Source organism: Euprymna scolopes, chromosome 1, assembly GCF_053919585.1.
Source record: "Euprymna scolopes isolate OS-2025 chromosome 1, ASM5391958v1, whole genome shotgun sequence".
NCBI classification, from domain to species: Eukaryota; Metazoa; Mollusca; class Cephalopoda; order Sepiida; family Sepiolidae; genus Euprymna; species Euprymna scolopes.
This window is the reverse complement of record NC_136482.1, coordinates 133834783-133854728: the sequence shown is the minus strand read 5'-3', so window position 1 is coordinate 133854728 and position 19946 is coordinate 133834783. Positions and strand designations below refer to the sequence as shown.

Below are 19946 nucleotides of genomic sequence, written 5' to 3'. Positions count from 1 at the left end.
CAAAACGTGATTAATATGGAGTACAATGTTAACAAATATATTTCATGAAAGTATGTCAAAATAAATCTTTACCTCCCATTCTTCAAATAAGCGAATTAAGAAAGAAAATTCCTCAGATCGTAGTGCATAGTAGTCAATCATCAATAAGACACAGAGTGGATCCAATTCAGAATCAAGGCTGAAAGAAATTTAAAAATTAATGATTTGCATTTAAAATTTTGTTAAGTTAATGGAAAGAAAAACATATCTTAAAAATGTAAAACATGAAAAAATTTTATGTTATTAATTTTTGTTAATTAAATACACCTTATATATTATAAAACTATTTTTTATATTTTATATAAAATACTAGTAGGGGTACCTGGTGTTGCTCAGGGTCGTATAAAATTAAATAGAAGTGAAATTATGTATAACATCTCCATATTAAACTTTTTAATTCCTTCTCTCTCTCCAGCCATCTCTTTACCTTTCTCTCTTTCCCTTTTACTGTCTTTCTTCGTAAACTTCTTTGTATCTTTTGCCTAACTCATGCCTCTCTCTTGTTTTATTGTGCTGAAAAAATATGATTCAGATACTGGAGTTACCTTTTTTAAATGTAATATTGTATTCTCATATTTATTGCTGCTGGGCAACTCTTAATAAAACAAAACAATGATATTCTTGAAGATAGATAATTCCATTCCCTCCATCCACCTTCACAATAATATGAAGAGAAATTATGCTAATAATGAAAATAGTCCCAAAGGATAAAATATTATATTGTAATTCCCATTTATTGATTGCATACATCGGCCAGTTAAACCACAAATACACTCACAGTAATATTAATAAAGAAAATTAGGAGTATTTTACAACCAGACCACACCTGGCACTCCTAACTCTATATACCTCCTCCTAAAAATATATATGAAACCAAGTGAATTTTAGATCATAAACTGCTTCAGCCATTTCCACGACTGACCCCATATACCCTCTCTCCTAAAAATATATATGTAATAAAATGATTTTTATATCGTAAACCGTTTAAAGGAACCATACAGGGAACTAATCAGAGAACTGATGATCCACTCTGTGGACACCTAGGATGGTCGAAGGAAAAAATCCGCTCCAAAATAGACTTCAGCACCAGGTACGAATCATTTAAACAAGTCTGAGTTCTTGCTCACCTGGCAACTTGTCGGAAACACAGTGCCAGAATAGTGGAAACATCTGACTATCCTCGTTGTGGTTAATTTGAAGATGAAACAACCAAGCATGCTTTCTTTGAATGCCTCCAACTTCAACGGTACTGAGCATATATCCACAAAGTGATGGCTCATATCAATCTTAGGCATTCCTGCCCACTAAGCATTTCTTATGTTAACAACGTTGGCTCGTCGAGGGACAGAGAGAGACAAATGGTGTTTCTCGCAATTTTGGCTATAGCACAGATGGTAGTATGGACATCACGCCTGAGAGTGGACCAAGGAATTGAATCTTTTACTAACCAGGATGTGATCACATTCTTCAAGCATCAACTGAAGGTCAAGATCAAATGTGATAGAAAAAGATTACATTCCTCAAAGTTTGAAAGACGGTGGATAAGAGGAATCAAGTATGAGTATGTGTTCCTCGTCTAAGCATGGTGTATGTGGTTTCAGGTCCTGTCACACCCCAAGCTCTGTCATAAACGCAGTACGGATAAAGTAAAACAAAAGTAAAACAAAAATTCAACTGTTTCTTGCTGAAATTAGCAGCATTTCATGAACTACAGACATTTGGACAGCTATAACAGATAATGCCCCCTTTCTGAGTTTGACAAGTCATTGGTTTTCAAATGATTTTGAACAGTGCAGAGCTGTGCTTACAGTGGTTACATTCCCTATTGCACCCACAGGTGCAATAATAAGTGAAGAATTGCACAATGCTTTGGATGAGTATAAAATCATCAATAAAATTTTCTTAGTCTTGCAGGATTCAGGAACAGGTTATTCTAAATCACATTCTCTGACATTAGCAACTATATGTTGCTAATGTCAGAGAATGTGATTTAGAATAACTATCATACTAAGGCTTTACATCTAACAGAAATACAGTTTCTCACTTTAATCGCTTTCTATTAGCAATTAGTAAATTAACTGAAATACAGGATGAGCTTAATTTGAAAAAACAAACTCATTTAAGATGTGATCACATGGTGGAATTCAACATTATCAGCTGAAAATAACTTAAGAATAATGAAAAGCTCTTGTAATGTGTGCTGTTGATAAGATTCCTACCTTAACAACTTACCAATGGAGACTTGTTTAAAAAAAATATCCAGTAACTGGGTCCATTTGAAGAAATCATCACAGAAGCAAGTTACAGAACATCAATCATACCAATGATAATACATACAAATTTAGCTCTGATGTTATTTTTGTCAAAAGCTGTCCAATCTAATTCTAGTATTTCTGATTTTAGTGGAATCCTTACCATTGTTGAACAATTCAGGTTATCAATCGAAACAAGATTTTCATCTTTTCTAAATGATAAAAACTTGCGTATGTGTACTTTCCTAAACCCATGATTCAAATATTAATTTTAAAAGATTGGCATAGAAAACATATTTAGAATTGGATTCTACATTTACTTTTTACTGATGATCAGCAGTATACACTACCATGCTGTAGATGAAGAAGCATGAGCGTGTGTAAATTACAACATGGACCCTATGAAACCAACTGGCAAAAAAGTAACCAGTAAAAATGTCACAATAAATGCTTTCATCACTCCTAGTATAAGATGACAATAGTTAAAGTACAATTATTTCTAATGCCATACTAGTGGGTAATTGCTACGGCTTTACCTTATCATGTGCCACAAATCAAAAAAAAAAAAAAATTTCTTGTCTTTTTTCTCTCTTATTTTCCCTCTCTGTCCTGCTCCAACCAAGTCTACCAACCTGCTCCACAAACCCCAAACCTCAACAATCATGACAAATCTCCAAAAAAGAAACACGAATAAACCTAGAACCCCATCCTCCAACGTAGACCCCTTCTCCAATATCAGAGAAACACCATTTGTCTCTCTCTGTCCCTCGACGAGCCAAAAAAGAAACACGAATAAACCTAGAACCCCATCCTCCAACGTAGACTCCTTCTCCAATATCAGGGGTCTACATTCCAACCTTCCAGAGGTTGAAACCCAATTACAAGAGACAAAACCGGACATATTCTTTCTAAGTAAAACTGGCATAGAGCCAACCACTTCTCTAGACGAATTCATAATTAAAGGTTACTCCAACTTAACATCTAAATCTGACCCCCAAGATTGCCATAGGCATGGAATATGTGCCTACATCAAAGATGGCTTTCCATGTGGTAGGGATATCTCCAGAGAAGACCCTAATTTACCTTATATGTGCTTTCGGGTTGCACTAGCTTACACCACTGCATTTATATTTGCCCTCTATCGCCCCCACAACAGTGGGGTTACTATCTTTAAGAGCATATCTGAGAAAATTGACCACATACTGTCTGCTCATCCTTCGGCTAACATTCACATTTGCGGTGACTTCAATGTCCATAATGTGGAATGGCTGACCCACTCGATTAAAACCGATGATGAGGAGAGGTTTTGTCATGATTTTGCCATTGCACTCAGATTGTTCACGAGCCCACCCGTGTGCCCGATACACCCGGTCAATATGCAAGCCTTCTAGACCTTTTCCTCACAACATCCCCTGAGCTGTTTTCATGTTCCGTTCTATCTCCTCTGGGATCCTCTGACCACTCCGTTGTAACAGTTAAGATATAAATGAAATGTAATAAGTTTTCAGACATACCTCTCCACCGTACTGTATATCGATACTCTATGGCTGACTGGGATAGCTTCCATACATTCATATCTGACCTACCTCTGCATTCCATGTTTAAAAAGGATGTGTCCTCTATAGTATCAGACCTGACAGAATGGTTAATTGTAGGCATAGATCGATTCGTACCATCCAAAAAAATTCCAACAAAAACCTAACAGTCAGTCATGGTTCTCCCCTGAATGTGCTGCTGCTATCGCGCACAGAAATCACTTTTTCCATAGCTACCAACGTAATAGATGTACTGAGTCTACAGCTGCTTTCAGGACTGCCAGCAACCATTGTAAAAGAGTACTAAAACATGCAAGAGAGCTATATGCTCAGTCTGTTAAATCCAAAGTAGCTGAGCAGCAGTTTGGTTCCCACCAGTTCTGGCAAATAGCAAACAGGATCTTGAACAGAAGCGTGCGTTCTATCCCAACTATCATCAATGGACCTGAGGTCATCTCGTCAGCATCAGACAAGGCCAGACTATTTGCCAAGAACTTTGCAGCTAATTCCACCCTATGTGACAATGATCATCAACTCCCTGTATTTCCTCCTATAACAGACAACACGCTATGCAACATACAAATATTTGTGCGTGAGGTTGCCAAGCTAATTAAAAACCTTGATTCCAGTAAAGCAACTGGCCCAACGGCATTCAAAACCTCATCAGTATGCCCTGTATTTGAGAATTCAGGTGAAAAGTCATCCCCCTCTCAGCACAGACCAATAAGTCTCCTGTGTGTCATGAGTAAGTTGTTGGAATCCATATTAAATAAAGAAGTAGTCAACCTCCTCAACAGAAACAACCTTCCTAGTGACATGCAATATGGTTTCTGCTCTGCAAGATCTACAGCAGATGTGCTAACGGTTATATCACACAGGATTAGTGAATCTCTTGACAAAGGCTTCCTTTCCAAGGCAATTGCTTTTGACATACTGAAGGCCTTCGATAAGGTATGGCATAAGGGCCTACTTCACAAGATTTCCAGCTACGATATAACTGGAAATGTTTTCTCAATCATGAAATCATTTCTCTCTGATAGGTTCATAAGAGTAGTGGTTAATGGGCAGAAATCAGAGGCCCACAGTATTAATGCTGGAGTTCCCCAGGGGTTCATCCTGGGCCCAACTCTCTTCCTTATCTACATCAATGATCTCCCAAAACACATACTTAAATCATTCGTTGACATCTATGCTGATGACACGACCATCTATGGCAACACATCAAAGGCCGTAAATAACAATGTTCTCTCTAATTCTCTCTCCTCTGATCTTGAGCACGTGGTACAATGTGGGAAGAGGTGGCTGGTTACTTTTAATTCATCCAAAACCAAGCTTCTATCTTTACATCATCAACACTCTAATCCCCATCTGGCATCAATTGAAATGGATGGCTCTCGTCGTAGGGAGGCTCCATGTTTTGACAAGCTTCTGGGTTTGACCTTTACTCCTGATCTGAAAAGGAACACGTACATCAAATCTGTTGCCAGGGACACTGAGAAAATGGTGGGATCCTTTTACCACTCCAGAAGATATTTCACTACTGATGCAATTCTCTATCTGCATAAAAGGCAAGTACGTCCAAGAATGGAGTACTGCTGCCACATCTGGGCAGGAGCTGCTAAAAACAGCCTATCCTGCCTTGACAGAGTACAAAATAGACTTCGTGATTTAGTGGGGGATGACCTTTTCTCTTCCCTGCAACCTCTCTCCCACAGGAGAGACGTTGCGAGCCTGTCTTTGTTTTATCATTATTTCCATGGCAGGCGCTCGTCTGATCTCCAATCCCTCGTCCCCCCTCGCCAATCTTTCACGAGAAACACCCGTCTGGCTGAAACTACTGTCAATAATTTTCCCAACTCTTTATCTGTGCCTAAATCAAAATGTAGATTCCATGAGCAAACTCTCTGCCGCTTGCCTGTTTCCCACCTGACTACAACTTGGACGTCTTCAAGTTCAACATAAACAAACTCTTGACAAACCACCCCCTTAAGTAAGACACTATCAAAACCCCCAATACTAATGATTCCTACAATACTATCTCATTGATTACTGTACATGCAATAACCCTTATCCCTGAGTGGCCTTCGGGCCTTGATAAATGGTGACACTCATCTAAAAAAAAAAAAAAAAAAAAAAAAAAAAAATTCAATTTTGGCCTTCATTTTTTAGGTGTGAAAAGTGAGCATTGCATCATTTATACTAGCAAAATTGCACTGATGGACAATTTTTAAAGATAAAGGTGAATAAAATATGAACATTCAATATAATTCTATACATGATTATTATTATGCCTATTTTTTAAAACAATTCTAGCTGCAACTTACTTCATTATAAGTCAATAAAAATGCCGATATGTCCAATTTTGGTGGCAGAAATAAAGTACCAAATGTCATTAACATATACTAATTTCAAAATCATATCACAGATATATCACAAAAACTATTAAAAGATCTGGTATATTGCATTCCTAATCAATATATATTATAGAATGCTATATCCAAATGTCAACTCTTTACACCATGTACTTCTAAAATAGTATCCTCAAGAAAATGTAATAATTTTATGTACTGTTTTTCACTTTGTTTATCATAGACATGTAATTAAGTAAATGTACATGTTCAACATCAATTTAATTTTAATAAAAATAAGAACTATATGTTATCAACAATAGATTTCTTTATACAATTGGCATTTCTTACGACTCTGTCGATATCTTAGCTTCGCACTGATCATGTTGGTGGTTTCCTAAACCCATTCCCTAGTTAAAGAGATATAGAGAAAAAAACTTGTCCTTCTTCAATGCTTGTGGCAAAAATCACTTGTTTTGTATTGTTTATTTAATTGTTAGGTGAAAATACAGACTAGTTAGAAAAAACACCCTCTCTGCCACACGTTAAGAAATGCGTTTCCAGAAAGTTCTCTGCATAAGTACTATTATTTTTTATTGTTTTAATTATTTTATTTTTGTATTGGCTTTGTTCAAGTTAACACTGTGATTGTTTACAAATCATTTATTTCTGGTTTGTGCGAACTGTTCTGCTTTATGTTGAACTAGTGGGGGGTACCCGGCGTTGCCTGGGTGTTTAGAGGTGTGTGTACTCGGTGGGGGGGGGGGTGTAATCAAAACATAAGAATAAACGAAGTAAATATTTTTAAATATTAAATATTTTATACAAAAAAAATATTAAAACTTAAAAAAAATCGAAAAAAACAAAAAAAGTAATGTAAGGCAAATGAACGATATTAAATGTAAAAATCAGAAAAACAAAAACAAAAAAAACGAAAAAAAAAAACCGTTAAAACTCCTTTAAAAAATCTGAAAAATAAAAACCCCAAAAAACATAGAATGTAAAAAATGGCTTAAATAACCCTGTTTCAATATTAAAATCGAAAAAAAAAGACACCTCATACCACAATTCGAACTTACAACCTTTAGATAATGACGCCGCCCTCTAATCAAGTAAGCTAAAACGACGTTGACAAAATTGGGTCGTTTTTTTTTAATAATTAAACTGAAACATATTCCGACATCATTTGCGCATGCATAGAAGCGAACTTGTCATGAGAGGACGGTTTTTGCTACACCCTCCCTGTACAAAACTGATGATTTTAGGGTGAAGGAATTAATATTTTTGGCCAATTTTTCAATATTTGTCAGGCGAAGGTTCGAGCTTTAAAATGATACTATGTAGCGAAAATCCGTGGCTCATGATGAAAGTTTTTGCGAGACATACAAACACACTCACACAGATTTTGCTTTTTATATATATAGACTAGCAGGGGGGGGGGATACCCGGCATTACCCGAGTGTTTGGAGGTGTGTGTGGTTTTGGGTAATGGGTAAATCAAAACACCCGGGTGTTTGTGTTGAAAGGAGGGGGAAGGATAAAAAAAAAGTGTTTTGGTACGTAAGTATGAGGATTGAACCCGAACCCTTGAGGCGAAGTTGGAAATTAAAGTGTGAAAAAAAAAGTGCGACGTTAACCATTGGGCCACCGCAAAATACTAACGGAAACACGTTTGAATTTATTTAACTATTTAAAATTGGCATGTTTACATTTTAATGACTTAATGAGGTCAACTTTGACTGCGGGACAGTATTTTATTTACTGCGGGAACGCTTTTTTATTTTTATTTTCCAAGATATTGGGGGGGGGGGGGCAGCACCAGCTCCCCATAACAAGGGAATTGTCCAAATTGAATAGCAATTGTCTGATATAAGGAAAATTTCCACATTGATCAAAGCTGATTGCTTTCGGACATTTCCAGCAATCGTGACCGGAAAAAAATAACACCAGAATTAGTGTGGCTTTATTATTATATGAAAAAGCCTAATCCACATGCGGCGAGCAAAAAATGTTGAATATTTATCTTTTCAAAGTCGAGGAAATTAAATAGACAGGTTACCTCCGTTGTTAACACATAGATATTATGATTTATATGTGATATAAAAAGTTTTAAGCTGTGAGCCGACCGACCGCTTCTCGGAAAAAGCCTTTCTTGGACATACACAAAAAGCGAACATACATTTTTATATATAGATGTCCAGAAAAAGCCCCTTCTGATTAATCAGTTTTAAAATTAGCAAACAAACTTGACTGTTTTTCAGCTTAACAGTATATTTTTTATCTGGTAAACATTAATCATAAAAGACTTTTTCATGGCATATATGTGAAACAATGATTCATCTTGGAGGGTGAGAGGCTCTTTAGTACAGGTGGTGATGTGTATGAACCTATTAGGAATAGGCTGCATCATGAGAATAGAAAATGTCTAATGTTTCTACATTACAACTTAAAAGTAATCAACTTTAAATACTGAGGAGACTATGAGAGCAGAGATGGTAGGCAGCTAGAATAGAAGATGAAGTAGAGCAGCAGCAGGTGCAGAACTTCAGCTTATAATTATTCCCTTAAAGAATTACAATTTGTACTTTTTAGTTGGTTTGTGATTTCTTTTCAATTGTTTAATTATATTATATTATATATAGAATTAGAAATTGTATTTTGTAATTTTATTTAATAAGGACAAAAAGCCATAATAGTGACCAGACACTTAACAAGTGTTAAGCTAAATTAGCAGTTACTATGTTAATGTGTCAAACTATCTGATGGGTCACTTGGCAGTGATGAAATGATTTAAATTCAATAGGAAAGAGAAAAGTAAATAATCGTCTTCCAATTTCCAATTACCGATTATCTGTTGATTAATTGGTACACCCCTAGTTGATACCATATCATGGTTCTCCTTTTTTTTTTTTTTTTGGACTTTTAGTTGAACATATAAACAAACACACATACATACAAACAGACGTTTGCCCTTGTATAATAGACTAGCAGGGCTACCTGGCATGCTTTGGACCATATAAAGCAAATGAAAATGCTTTTGAACATACCTGTTATTTTTAGAATATCAAGAAATTTGTATAATTTGCTATCCTGAGCAAAAGAATATTTTACCTAGACAATTAAATAATTGTACCTTCCCTAGGAAAGGTAATTTACAGCACATATATAAAATAATTTTACCTATTCTAGACGGATATTGTACAAAATATATAAACTAATTTATCTTCCCACCACCACCAAAATTTTAAGAGAAATGATGTCATCTTTAGAAGATGATTCATTATGATTTCCAAAATTAATACATAAATACATTGTCATGGTAAGTGATTAGGCAATCCTTGCTTAACCATAAAATTTGTCATTACTGTGTTTCTTCTCTCACCACCACAGAAAATATTACATGATTTTTGGAATATGATAAAAAGGCTAGGATCACAGTGTAGTATCTGTTTTCAACATTCCAGCAACCTCATTTCCCACCCCTAAAAAAAAGAGTTTTAGCAATCACTGCCATAAACATAGTACGGACAGAAATAACATTTTAACTAATACTAAACAAAAAAGTGCGTGTAATGCTTGGGAAAATGACCTTGTAACAACAAAACGGACACTAATTCCCCACATCTCACCCAAAATAAGAAGGTTTGGTAATCCCTGGAGGCCTCCAGAGCACTTTTAAAAGCAACATGATCATGTTTATTTCTCCTTCCTCCCACCTACACCGAAGAGAATCGTATCTTCCAGACGATGGCTCTGTAGTTTTTAACAAGTTTAGACATAAATACATTAAAAAATTAACCGAATAATGTATGTAATTTTTCAAATATGACATGTTTGTTCTGTGTCAATTACGTAACATGAAATGGATCAATTTATATGATTTTTAGAATCTGTAGTGTTCGCCTAACTCATTTCTGTCTTTTGTTTTACAGTACTGGAATAAAATGTAATTCAGATACTGAAGCTACATTTCTTAAATATAATACAGTTTTTTTTTTGTTTTGTTTTTTTTACATTTTCACCCCAAACAAGACACATTGCCACTTTGTTGTAGGGGGCTACTATCAGGGATAGTGGGGGAATTGTTGATTGCCCATTATTTACTACACTGTTGTAGATTTTCCAGAAGTCACGGGTTCCTAATTTCTGTGCTTCGATGCATTTTTTGGTGGTTTCAGTAAATTCTCTCTTAGCTATTGCTATTTCTTTCTTACAGTTATTTCTGGCTTCTACATATTTCTGTCTGTTTGATCTGGACTTATGTCGGTTAAATTTGTGGTACGCATGCTGCCTTTGCACTATGGCAGCTGCACAAGTAGAAGTAAACCATTGGGGAGAGTGGAGCTTGCTATAAAATTTACGCGTGGGAACATATGCTCCAATTGCCGTTTTGAACCATTCAGTGGTTTCATTTGCGCAATGTTCATGGGCAACGCCAAACATAACAAAACAATGACATTATTGAATACTGGTAATTTCATTCTCTCCACCCGATTTCACAATAATATGAGAAATTATGCTAATAATGAAAATTGTTCAAAAGAATAAAATATTATATTGTAATTCACATTTACTGATTGCGTACATCAGCCAGTTGAACCACAAATTCTGTATCTCCCACTCACTTATCAAAATATTATACAAGAATATTAATAAAGGCAACATTATTTTACAACCGGCACTGCCTGGCACTCTTGATATCCACCTCCTAAAAATATATATGAAATAAAGTGATTTCCATATCGTAAACTGCTGAAGCCATTTCCAGGACTGACTCCAAATAAACCTCCCCTACTAAAATATATATGAAATAATGTGATTTTCAGGTCGTAAACTTCTTCAGCCATTTCCAATACTGATATGATTCACACCCTCTCTAAAAATAGATAAAGAATAAGGTGATTTTCAGATTGCAAACTGCTTCAGTCATTTCAGGGACTGACTCAAATAGCATCCTGTCTGAAATATATTTATGTAAAAATGTGATTGTAAACTACTTCAGCTATTTTCGGAACTAACTCAAATAGCCCCCCCCCCCTATTCCTCCAAAATAATATATGAAATAAAATTATTTTTATATTGTAAACTGCTTACACCATTTTCGGGACTGACTACATATAACCCCCCTCTCCTAAATAAATATATATATATATATATATATATATATATATATATATATATAAAATAATGTGACTTTCAGATCCTTAACTATTTCAGCCATTTCTGGGACTGACTCCATATACCCACTCTTCAAAATGAAGTGATTTTCAAATCGTAAATTGCTCTAGTCATTTCCAGAACTGACTCCCTATACCCAACTCCTAAAAATATATATAAAATTAAATAAATTTTATATTGTAAACTGTTCATCCACTTCTGAGACTGACTCAAATAGCCTCCCTTTCCTAAGAATATACATAAAATAAAGTGATTTTCAGATCATAAACTGTTTCAGCCATTTCTAGGACTGATTCCATATACTTCCCCTCCTAAAATTATATAAGAAATAAAGTGATTGTTACATCTTAAACTACTTAAGATTTTTCAGGACTGACTATATACACCCCACCTAAATATATACATAAAATAAAGTGATTTTCATATCATAAACTGCTTCAGCCATTTCCGGAACTGACATTATATATCCCTCTGCTAAAATATACATATGAAATAAAGTGAATTTTAGATTGTTAACTGTTTCGGCCAGTTCGGGGACTGACTCCATATACCACATATATATGAAGTGATTTTTAGATGGGCTCCAACCATTTCTGGGACTTTCATATCCCTGCCCTACCTCTCCTAAAAATGTATATTAAATAAAGTGATTTTCAGATTATATACTATGTCAGCAATTTCCAGGACTGACTCCATATACTCACCCCACCTAAAAATATATATGAAATAAGATCATTTTCAGATCGTAAACTGCTTCAGACATTTCTGATACTGACTCCTTATAAATATGAAATAAAGTAATTTTTAGATTGTAACCTGTATCAACTATTTTTGAAACTGATCCATATAACCTCCCTCTTCTACATATATTTGAAATAAAGTGATTTTCAGATCGTGCATTGCTTCAGCCATTTCCATGACTAACTCTCAATACCACCCTCCTAAAAATATATACAAAATAAAGTATTTGATTGTAAACTGCTTCAGCTATTTCAGGGATTGACTTCATATAGACAATCATCTCCTAAAAATATATATGAAATAAAATGATTTTCAGGTCGAAGACTGCTTCAGTCATTGCCGGGACTCATTCCTTATACCCCTTTCCTAAAACTATGTATGAAATAAAGTTATTTTTAGATTGTAAACTGCTTCAGCTATTTCCTGGACTGATTCTATATAGCCGACCCTCTCCTGAAAATTTATATGAGAAAATTGAGATTGTAAACTACTCTATTATTTTATATGATTTTCTGTTGTGCTAACTTTTCCATATCAGAGTTTTTTTTCTTATTTATAAGTCCTACTACTCAAATATATTATATGATTTTGGGTTTTAATAATATTTATGTATGTCACAGCTAAGATTTTCTTATTTTTTCAATGGGTACTATACTCAATCTTATAACTTCTTGGGTAGAAAATTGTGCAAATACCTTATTTCTTATTTAAGAATTAAACTACTCAATGGTTTTACATAATTTTCTGTTGTGCTAACTTTTCCATACATTACAGGTAAAAGTTTTTTTGTTTTTTTTTTATCTGGGTGCAATACTGAAGAAGTACCTTATTTCTTATTTACAAGTTATACTACTCAAATATATTATGCAATTTCGCTTTTAACAACTTTTATATAGGTCACAGGGAAGATTTTGCTTTACATATGAGTGCTATACTGTACATACATATGAGTGCTATACTGTACATACACCTTATTTAAAAATGAAACTACTCGAGTTTACACAATTTTCTTTTATGCTAACTTTTCAATGCATCATGGGTAAGAGTTTGTTTTTCACCTGAGTGCTATCTTAAAGAATTACCTAATTTTTTATCTAAAAGTCATAGTATTGCATATATATGATTTTTGGTTTTAATAACTTTTATGTACGTCACAGCTAAGATTTTCTTTGTTTTTTTGTATGGGTATTATACTGTTCAAGTATTAATGCCTTATTCCTTCGGTAGAATACTGTACAAGTATCTTATTTCTTATTTAAAAATGAAACTACTCAATGATTGTATATAATTTTCTGCTGTGCTAACTTTTCCGTACGTCAGAAGTAAGAGTTTGTTTGATTTTCATCTGGGTGCTATACTGAAGAAGTCATACTACTAAACAAATAAGTATTTCAAAATGCAGTTAGTGATTAGGTAACACTTGCTTAATTATAGACTAATCAAGAAGTTGGATTGTAGTAACAGACAATTTTAACTAATACTGAACAAAAATGGAGATAATGCATGAAAAGAAACTACTTGATCTTTTGGCTACAATCGAAGTGTAGTACGTGTTGTCAGCATTCTAATGACCCCCCCCCCCAACCTTAAAAAGAGTTTTGGCAATTACTACCATGAAGACAGTGCAGACAAAAATCATATTTTAACTAGTGGGGGGTAATGCGTGGCAAGATTTGGTGATCCCTGGAGCTTCCAGAGCACTTTTAAAAGCAACATAATTGTATTTATTTCCCCTTCCTCCCACCATCACTGAAGAGAAATCACGCCACATCCAGAAGATGACTGCAGTTTTTTCCAAATTTATACGTCATGAGAAAATATGGCATATTGCAGAAGTAGTTATACCCCCTCCTTTTTCTTTTATTTGTCTATCAGTTGGTCACCTCATCCTACCCCCACCCACCCCTCTATTGAAACATTCGGCAAGCAAAAATATCCACGCGTAAAACCATGAAAGAAAGTCAGCCAGACATCCTCATCCTCAATCTCTATCAAAACATTCAGCAAACGAAAATGCCATGCGTCAAACTTTTGGCGCAAATCACAGGTAAGTACAGAAGATGGAAAAGTCAATTGAATGATACAAGCGTAAGCGACCACATCATTAGACAACTGTCCACAAAAATGTGAGACAACACCAGTGAAGAGAGATCGCATAGATGAGCTGATAGTCCAATCAAATTAAATCTTTCCATCGAGCCAAAAAGGAAATATACAAAAACTATGGATTTACCTTGACTCAGATATATTGGAACAAGACACCTCCCCAAGTGAGGGAGAATTACCATGATTGCTCGTTGGATCATCTATACATCAGTGGTTAAAAAGGAAAACATGTGAATGGATGAATATTGAACAGTATCAGATCACGTTGGCTGGATCGTTGCAATACCATAAACAATGGAATAACTTCATCGGTTTGGATGTAACCTGCTATCAGCTAAATACTTTACATCTATCATCTCACTCAATCACCCATTTTATCTCATCCACATTGACTTACTAAATTGAACTTTTAGTTTCGAATATTTTCTGCTTGCCTCGTATCACTTAACTATTATTCCATACGATGAAAAAAGAAGATAAAAAATGAGAGAGAAAAGACAGTGTTTATTTAAACAGCTTTTCTTTGTCATTTGCCCCTTTTCCTTTTAGATCCGTTGGGCACTGTCTGCATGATTTTTGTATTATTATTTTTATTTTTTTTATTTATTGAATTTTAATGTATAAAAAAATGATATGTATATAATACACATATATAGCCAGTTGTTTCATCATTTCATTGCCTTGTATTTTGTTAACCGCGAATCTTGGAGAATTCCACAACGGCAATACTGATCAGAATCTGGGTAAATTGCTACTTGGCCATAATAATTTCATGATTGGCACATACTATTTTTTTTTTTAAACATACAATACGGTTTTGGGGATAAATTCCCTTTTGGGATTTCTCAACTGGGGCATATCGTCACAATAAATACATTAAAAAAGTATTTGATCATTATACATGATTTTTAAACTATGACATCTTTGTTCCGCTTGGTTTTGTAACAATTGATCATTTTACATGATTTTCAGAATATGACATCTATGTTCGGTGTCACACATCATACAGATTTTTTATGTATTTTTTTTTAATAGAAGATAATATCTGGGAGGAAACTACACTATATAATATGGTTACTTGATCTTTTGACCAAGATCAAAGTGTAGTATCTGCAGCATCTGTGACTTCATCTTCCCTTTAAAGAGTTTTGGGAATTAATGCCATGAAGACAGTATGGATGAAAATAACATTTTAATTAATACTAAACAAAAATAGTAGGGGAAACGCTTGGGAAAATTGCTTTGTGACAACAAAATGGACATTATTCTCTCCACCTCTGCTTAAAAAAGAAGTTTGTTAATCCCAATTTAAACAATAGTAGACTGATGTAAATAGCCAGTTAAATTAAAGAGAAATAATGTAATTTCTGATAAACTTACTGCATTTTTTTAATTTATACATGAATACATTGATTCGTTTTGAAAACATGTAAACTGTTTTTTTTTCACTTTATCAATACAGTGTCTTTCATGAATAATTATTTTTTTACCTCATTGTTTTTTATGATTTTTGGATATTTTACTATTTGACACACAACAATTATGTAGGTAGCATTTGTTTTACTTGAAAATCAGTATTTTTTTTTTTCGGTTTTATCTTGTAGAAATACCCAACTTTTCTTATGTAATAATAAACACCTTTAAAGAGAGATAACATAATTTCTGATAAGATGAGTCAGTATTTTTCCAAATTAATAAGTAAATACATTTATTTCTTTTAAAATTATGTAATAATAACATTAGAAAAACTGCAAAAACTTGCACAAACTGGCCCAGTTGACCCTCATACGAGGGGCATGCAATAAGTAATGCCCCTGACCCACTTCCCATAGGAGTAGAGCAACGAAACTTGGCAGTCTTTCTCTACATAGAAACCACCCGGAGTTGTGCATTTCTCCCATCGTTTGATGCAGCTCTGGAGACCGTTTTTGTAGAACACCCCAGGTTGGTCCTCCAATCACGACGTGACTTCAGAAATCAAGGCAGCATCATCTGGGAAACGCTTTCCTTTCAAAAACAACTTCATGGCTTGGAAGAAGTGAAAGTCAGAGGGTACAAGGTCAGGAGAGTAGGGAGGATGGGGGAAGATTCCATAACCACACGCTCGTGCTTCTAATCTAGTGACATGCGAGTTGTGGACCGGAGCGTTGTCCTGCAGGAGGAGGGTACCTTTGCTTTTATATATATACTAGCGGGGGGGGGGGTGTACCTGGCGTTGCCCCGGTATTTGTAGGTGTGTGTATGAGGGGGGGGGAAGACGATGTAAAAAAAAAAATCCAAAACCAAAACGGAAAAAAATGGCATAAATAAACCTGTGTATGGTGGGGGGGGGGTAAACTAAAGAATAAGCGAAGTAATAAAAAAAAAAAACGTTTGGTCGGGAGGAGGGATTGAACCCGGAAGCTTTGACGCGAAGGTGGAAACCAATGCCAACTACTTAACGGTCTCGACCCCGAGTGAGAGTAATTGATTAACGTGTTAAGTTAAAGCTTATAAAGCTAAAAGAGGTTTGATTGACAGGACAACGCTAAATGAGGTCATCGCGCGATCATTATTTTTAGTTTTCACTTCCCCCAGATGATGGTAGGAAGGGAGTGGGGAGCAGCGCGAAAGCCGAGAACCCAACGTTTTTCACTGTATTTATACTAAAATGCAGGACAAACCGGGCACAGAGCGAAATAGCGCGAATCTCATAAAAGTCGACGCAAATAAATCTAGAGACGACCTGCGTTCCCAAATCCTACATATTATGATATAGGACCCATATAAACAGTTGTAAGCAATAGTAACGAACCCGGGAGCGTGTACGAGAAAAGCCTTTTGAAGACATACACGAAATGGTCACACACATTTTGCCTTTTATATATATAGATAGATGAACACTATTTTCGATAAAATAATTTTGATTAAAAATCTTTACAATAGATTTTCTATTTTTAAAATCAAAGAAATCAAAGTTTTATTATTGTATATCTTACCTAAGAAGTAGTTTACAATATTCTAGAGCAGTGCGATGACAGCCCTTATTACCCAAATAGTTGATATGTCGGAATAAAGCTGTGTAAAATGATCGATTTTCCATGCGTCTGAAGTCCAATCGACAGTTTCCTTTTGTCAAGCTAAATAGTGGATGAAAGGACATCTCAAAAGAGTACAATGCTCTTTCTAGACAAAGAAAAGAAAAATGATTAATTAAATCATTTGTTTTAATCAATTTCAATTTTGATATGTAATTAAAATAAATACTTAATCAAAATACTAAATCATAAAAAAGCAAAAAACAAGTATAAACAAGATTTATGCAAATTATAAAAATTCATGAGTTGGTAAAAATCATCTGAAAGGAAAATTGAGAAAAGAAGAAAAATACAGACCTACTAATTCTTTTGCCATTTGCATATCTTCTCCATTTTTACAAATTTCACTCAACTGAAGGAGACAGTCAATGTGGTAAGGGTTGTCATGAAGAAGGGCCTGAAGTTACATAATTATTAATAGAAATTTATATTTTTGAAAAATTTTTTTAGCAAGAAATTAAGTGAAAGCAACAAAATGACATGAATATTTTCTTCCTTTTTAATTAATGTTCTCATGAAAGTAACTTGTGTGATTTTATCAATTTTAACATTTATATATATATATATATATATATATATATATATATATATATATATATATATATATATATAATATACTGAGTTCGTGTAATTCAGTAAATTTTCATATACCAATGAGTTTTAAGCCAAATAGAGTTGACTTCAGGAGTAAGCTACAAAATTATCATATTTCATAATTGAGCATTAATATACTGTGAAAGCAAAATCAAGACTTCATAAAGGAGTATTGATGGCAATAAAAAGTGTATTTCATTTTACGTTACAATTGTTTCCATGTCTAGTCGAACAATTTCAAACATTATATCGTTTGAAAACTTTTCCAAAACCAGCATTTCTTCAGACTTCATGAATAAACACACTTTTGACAATAGAGCATTTTTGAAGAGAAAGAAAAAAAAGAAAAATCCCCTTAATGGGAAAAGCATGTGAGAAACATTTACCTTTGCTGTAGCTACAGGTAAATGTTTCTCACATGCTTTTTTAAGTCTTGATTTTGCTTTCACAGTATATATATATATATATATATATATATATATAAGGGTAGTGTCAGTACGCTATAATATAAATATAGATAACATATGTATACCCCTAAATGCTCTAGATTTACTTTTAAGGACCCTAAATAAGACTTTAAAAATACACCTTAAATTAGATCTCTTTTTGTGTGTCAGATATAGGATAATTTGGAAGTTAAAAGTATTAAACTAACTAGAATAATACTAATTTCATACATCAATAGATTATAAACCAGAAATAGGAAAGGTAATTTTGATATCACTATGTAGTTCCCGGATTTGGCACAGTTGACTGATTTGGTTGGACTTTATATTTTGACTAGCGGGGGTACCTGTCGTTGCCCGGGCGTTTAGAGGTGTGTGTGTTGGGGCAAAATAAAAGAGTAAGCGAATATTTTATAAAAGAAACATCTGGGCAATGATTTTTTTTAAGAAGTTTAAACAACTTCTTTAAAAAAAATCATTGCCCAGATGTTTCTTTTTTTTGGGGGGGGGGGGGTCTTAAAAAATGTTTTGGTAGGTAGGTAGGTAGGATCAGACCTGAAGCCTTGAGATGAAGTTGGAAAATAATAATAAAAAAACCTGACATGTTAACCGCTTGGCCAACAAGAAAGAGTAACTGAAACACGTTTGAATTTAGTAGAAACAGAATTGACGGTGCCTGCACTTAATGACTTAATGAAGTCAAATAGAAGTAGTGGAGTTAACTTATTCTGCAGAGCAGTTTTTTAATAAGGTTAAAAAATAGAAGTAGCGGAGTTAACATTTACTGCAGGGCATTTTTTTTTTGGTTTGTTTACCTACCTTTGGCTGGTTTTGTTTCCCCAAGATGTTGGGGGGGGGGGGGGGGAGCAGCTCCTCATAAAAAGGGGATATTGTCCAAATTGAATAGCAGTTGTCTGATATAAGGAGTCTCCTCTGCATTGATCAAAGCTGATTGCTTTCTGGATGTTCCCGGGAATTGCGCCGGGAACAATGCCTTAAGCTTTGAATTAATTTCGCTTTTTTACGAAAAACCCGAATCAACACATGAGAAGCCAAAATAGCAATAATTTTGTAAAAGTTGCTGTAAATAAATTTAGATGTGACGTGCATTCCCAAATCCTAGATATTATTAATTAGGGGGTATATAAACACTTCTAAGTGATGGTAACCCCCCATCCGGGAACCCCGGCAAAAAAAGCCTTTCTTGGACATATATAAAATACACGCGCCGCATTTGCCTTTTATATATATATATAGAAGGAAATGCATAAGGATATAGAGAATATGTTTTAATTTTTGTTAATTCTACTACTAAAACCTAGAGAGAAGGAAAAAATGCGACGTAAATTCTTTAAGAAACTGAATCTAAAATATGTATAGATATCAATTACAGTATACATCTTTTACACCTCAAATTAAAAAAACTAAAGTTCAAATTAAAAAAACACAACTTCAAATTAAAAAACACAACTTCAAATTAAAAAAATTAAACTTCAAATTAAAATACACAACTTCAAATTAAAAAAATCCAAGTTCAAATTAAATTAAAATTTTATTACATGATTGATAAACCATTTATTCTCCAACAGGGAGGTCCTCTTCCCTGAGACATCTAGCGTGATGGCGTTGA

At 34.3% G+C, this 19946-nt stretch overlaps 1 protein-coding gene across 4 annotated transcripts in view; it reads right to left on the bottom strand.

Annotated features, from left to right (window-relative positions):
- The window catches only part of LOC145270457 (ribosome quality control complex subunit TCF25-like), a 178181-nt gene that overhangs the window by 86293 nt on the left and 71942 nt on the right, over positions 1–19946 (bottom strand). For all 4 annotated transcript variants that reach the window (XM_080126184.1, XM_080126134.1, XM_080126299.1 and 1 more), the window contains exons 7-9: positions 17574–17673; positions 17178–17364; positions 73–178 (exon numbers count right to left, since the gene is read on the bottom strand). In XM_080126184.1, coding sequence (XP_079982310.1) covers positions 73–178; positions 17178–17364; positions 17574–17673 — 393 coding nt within the window. The remainder of the gene's footprint in view (positions 1–72; positions 179–17177; positions 17365–17573; positions 17674–19946) is intronic.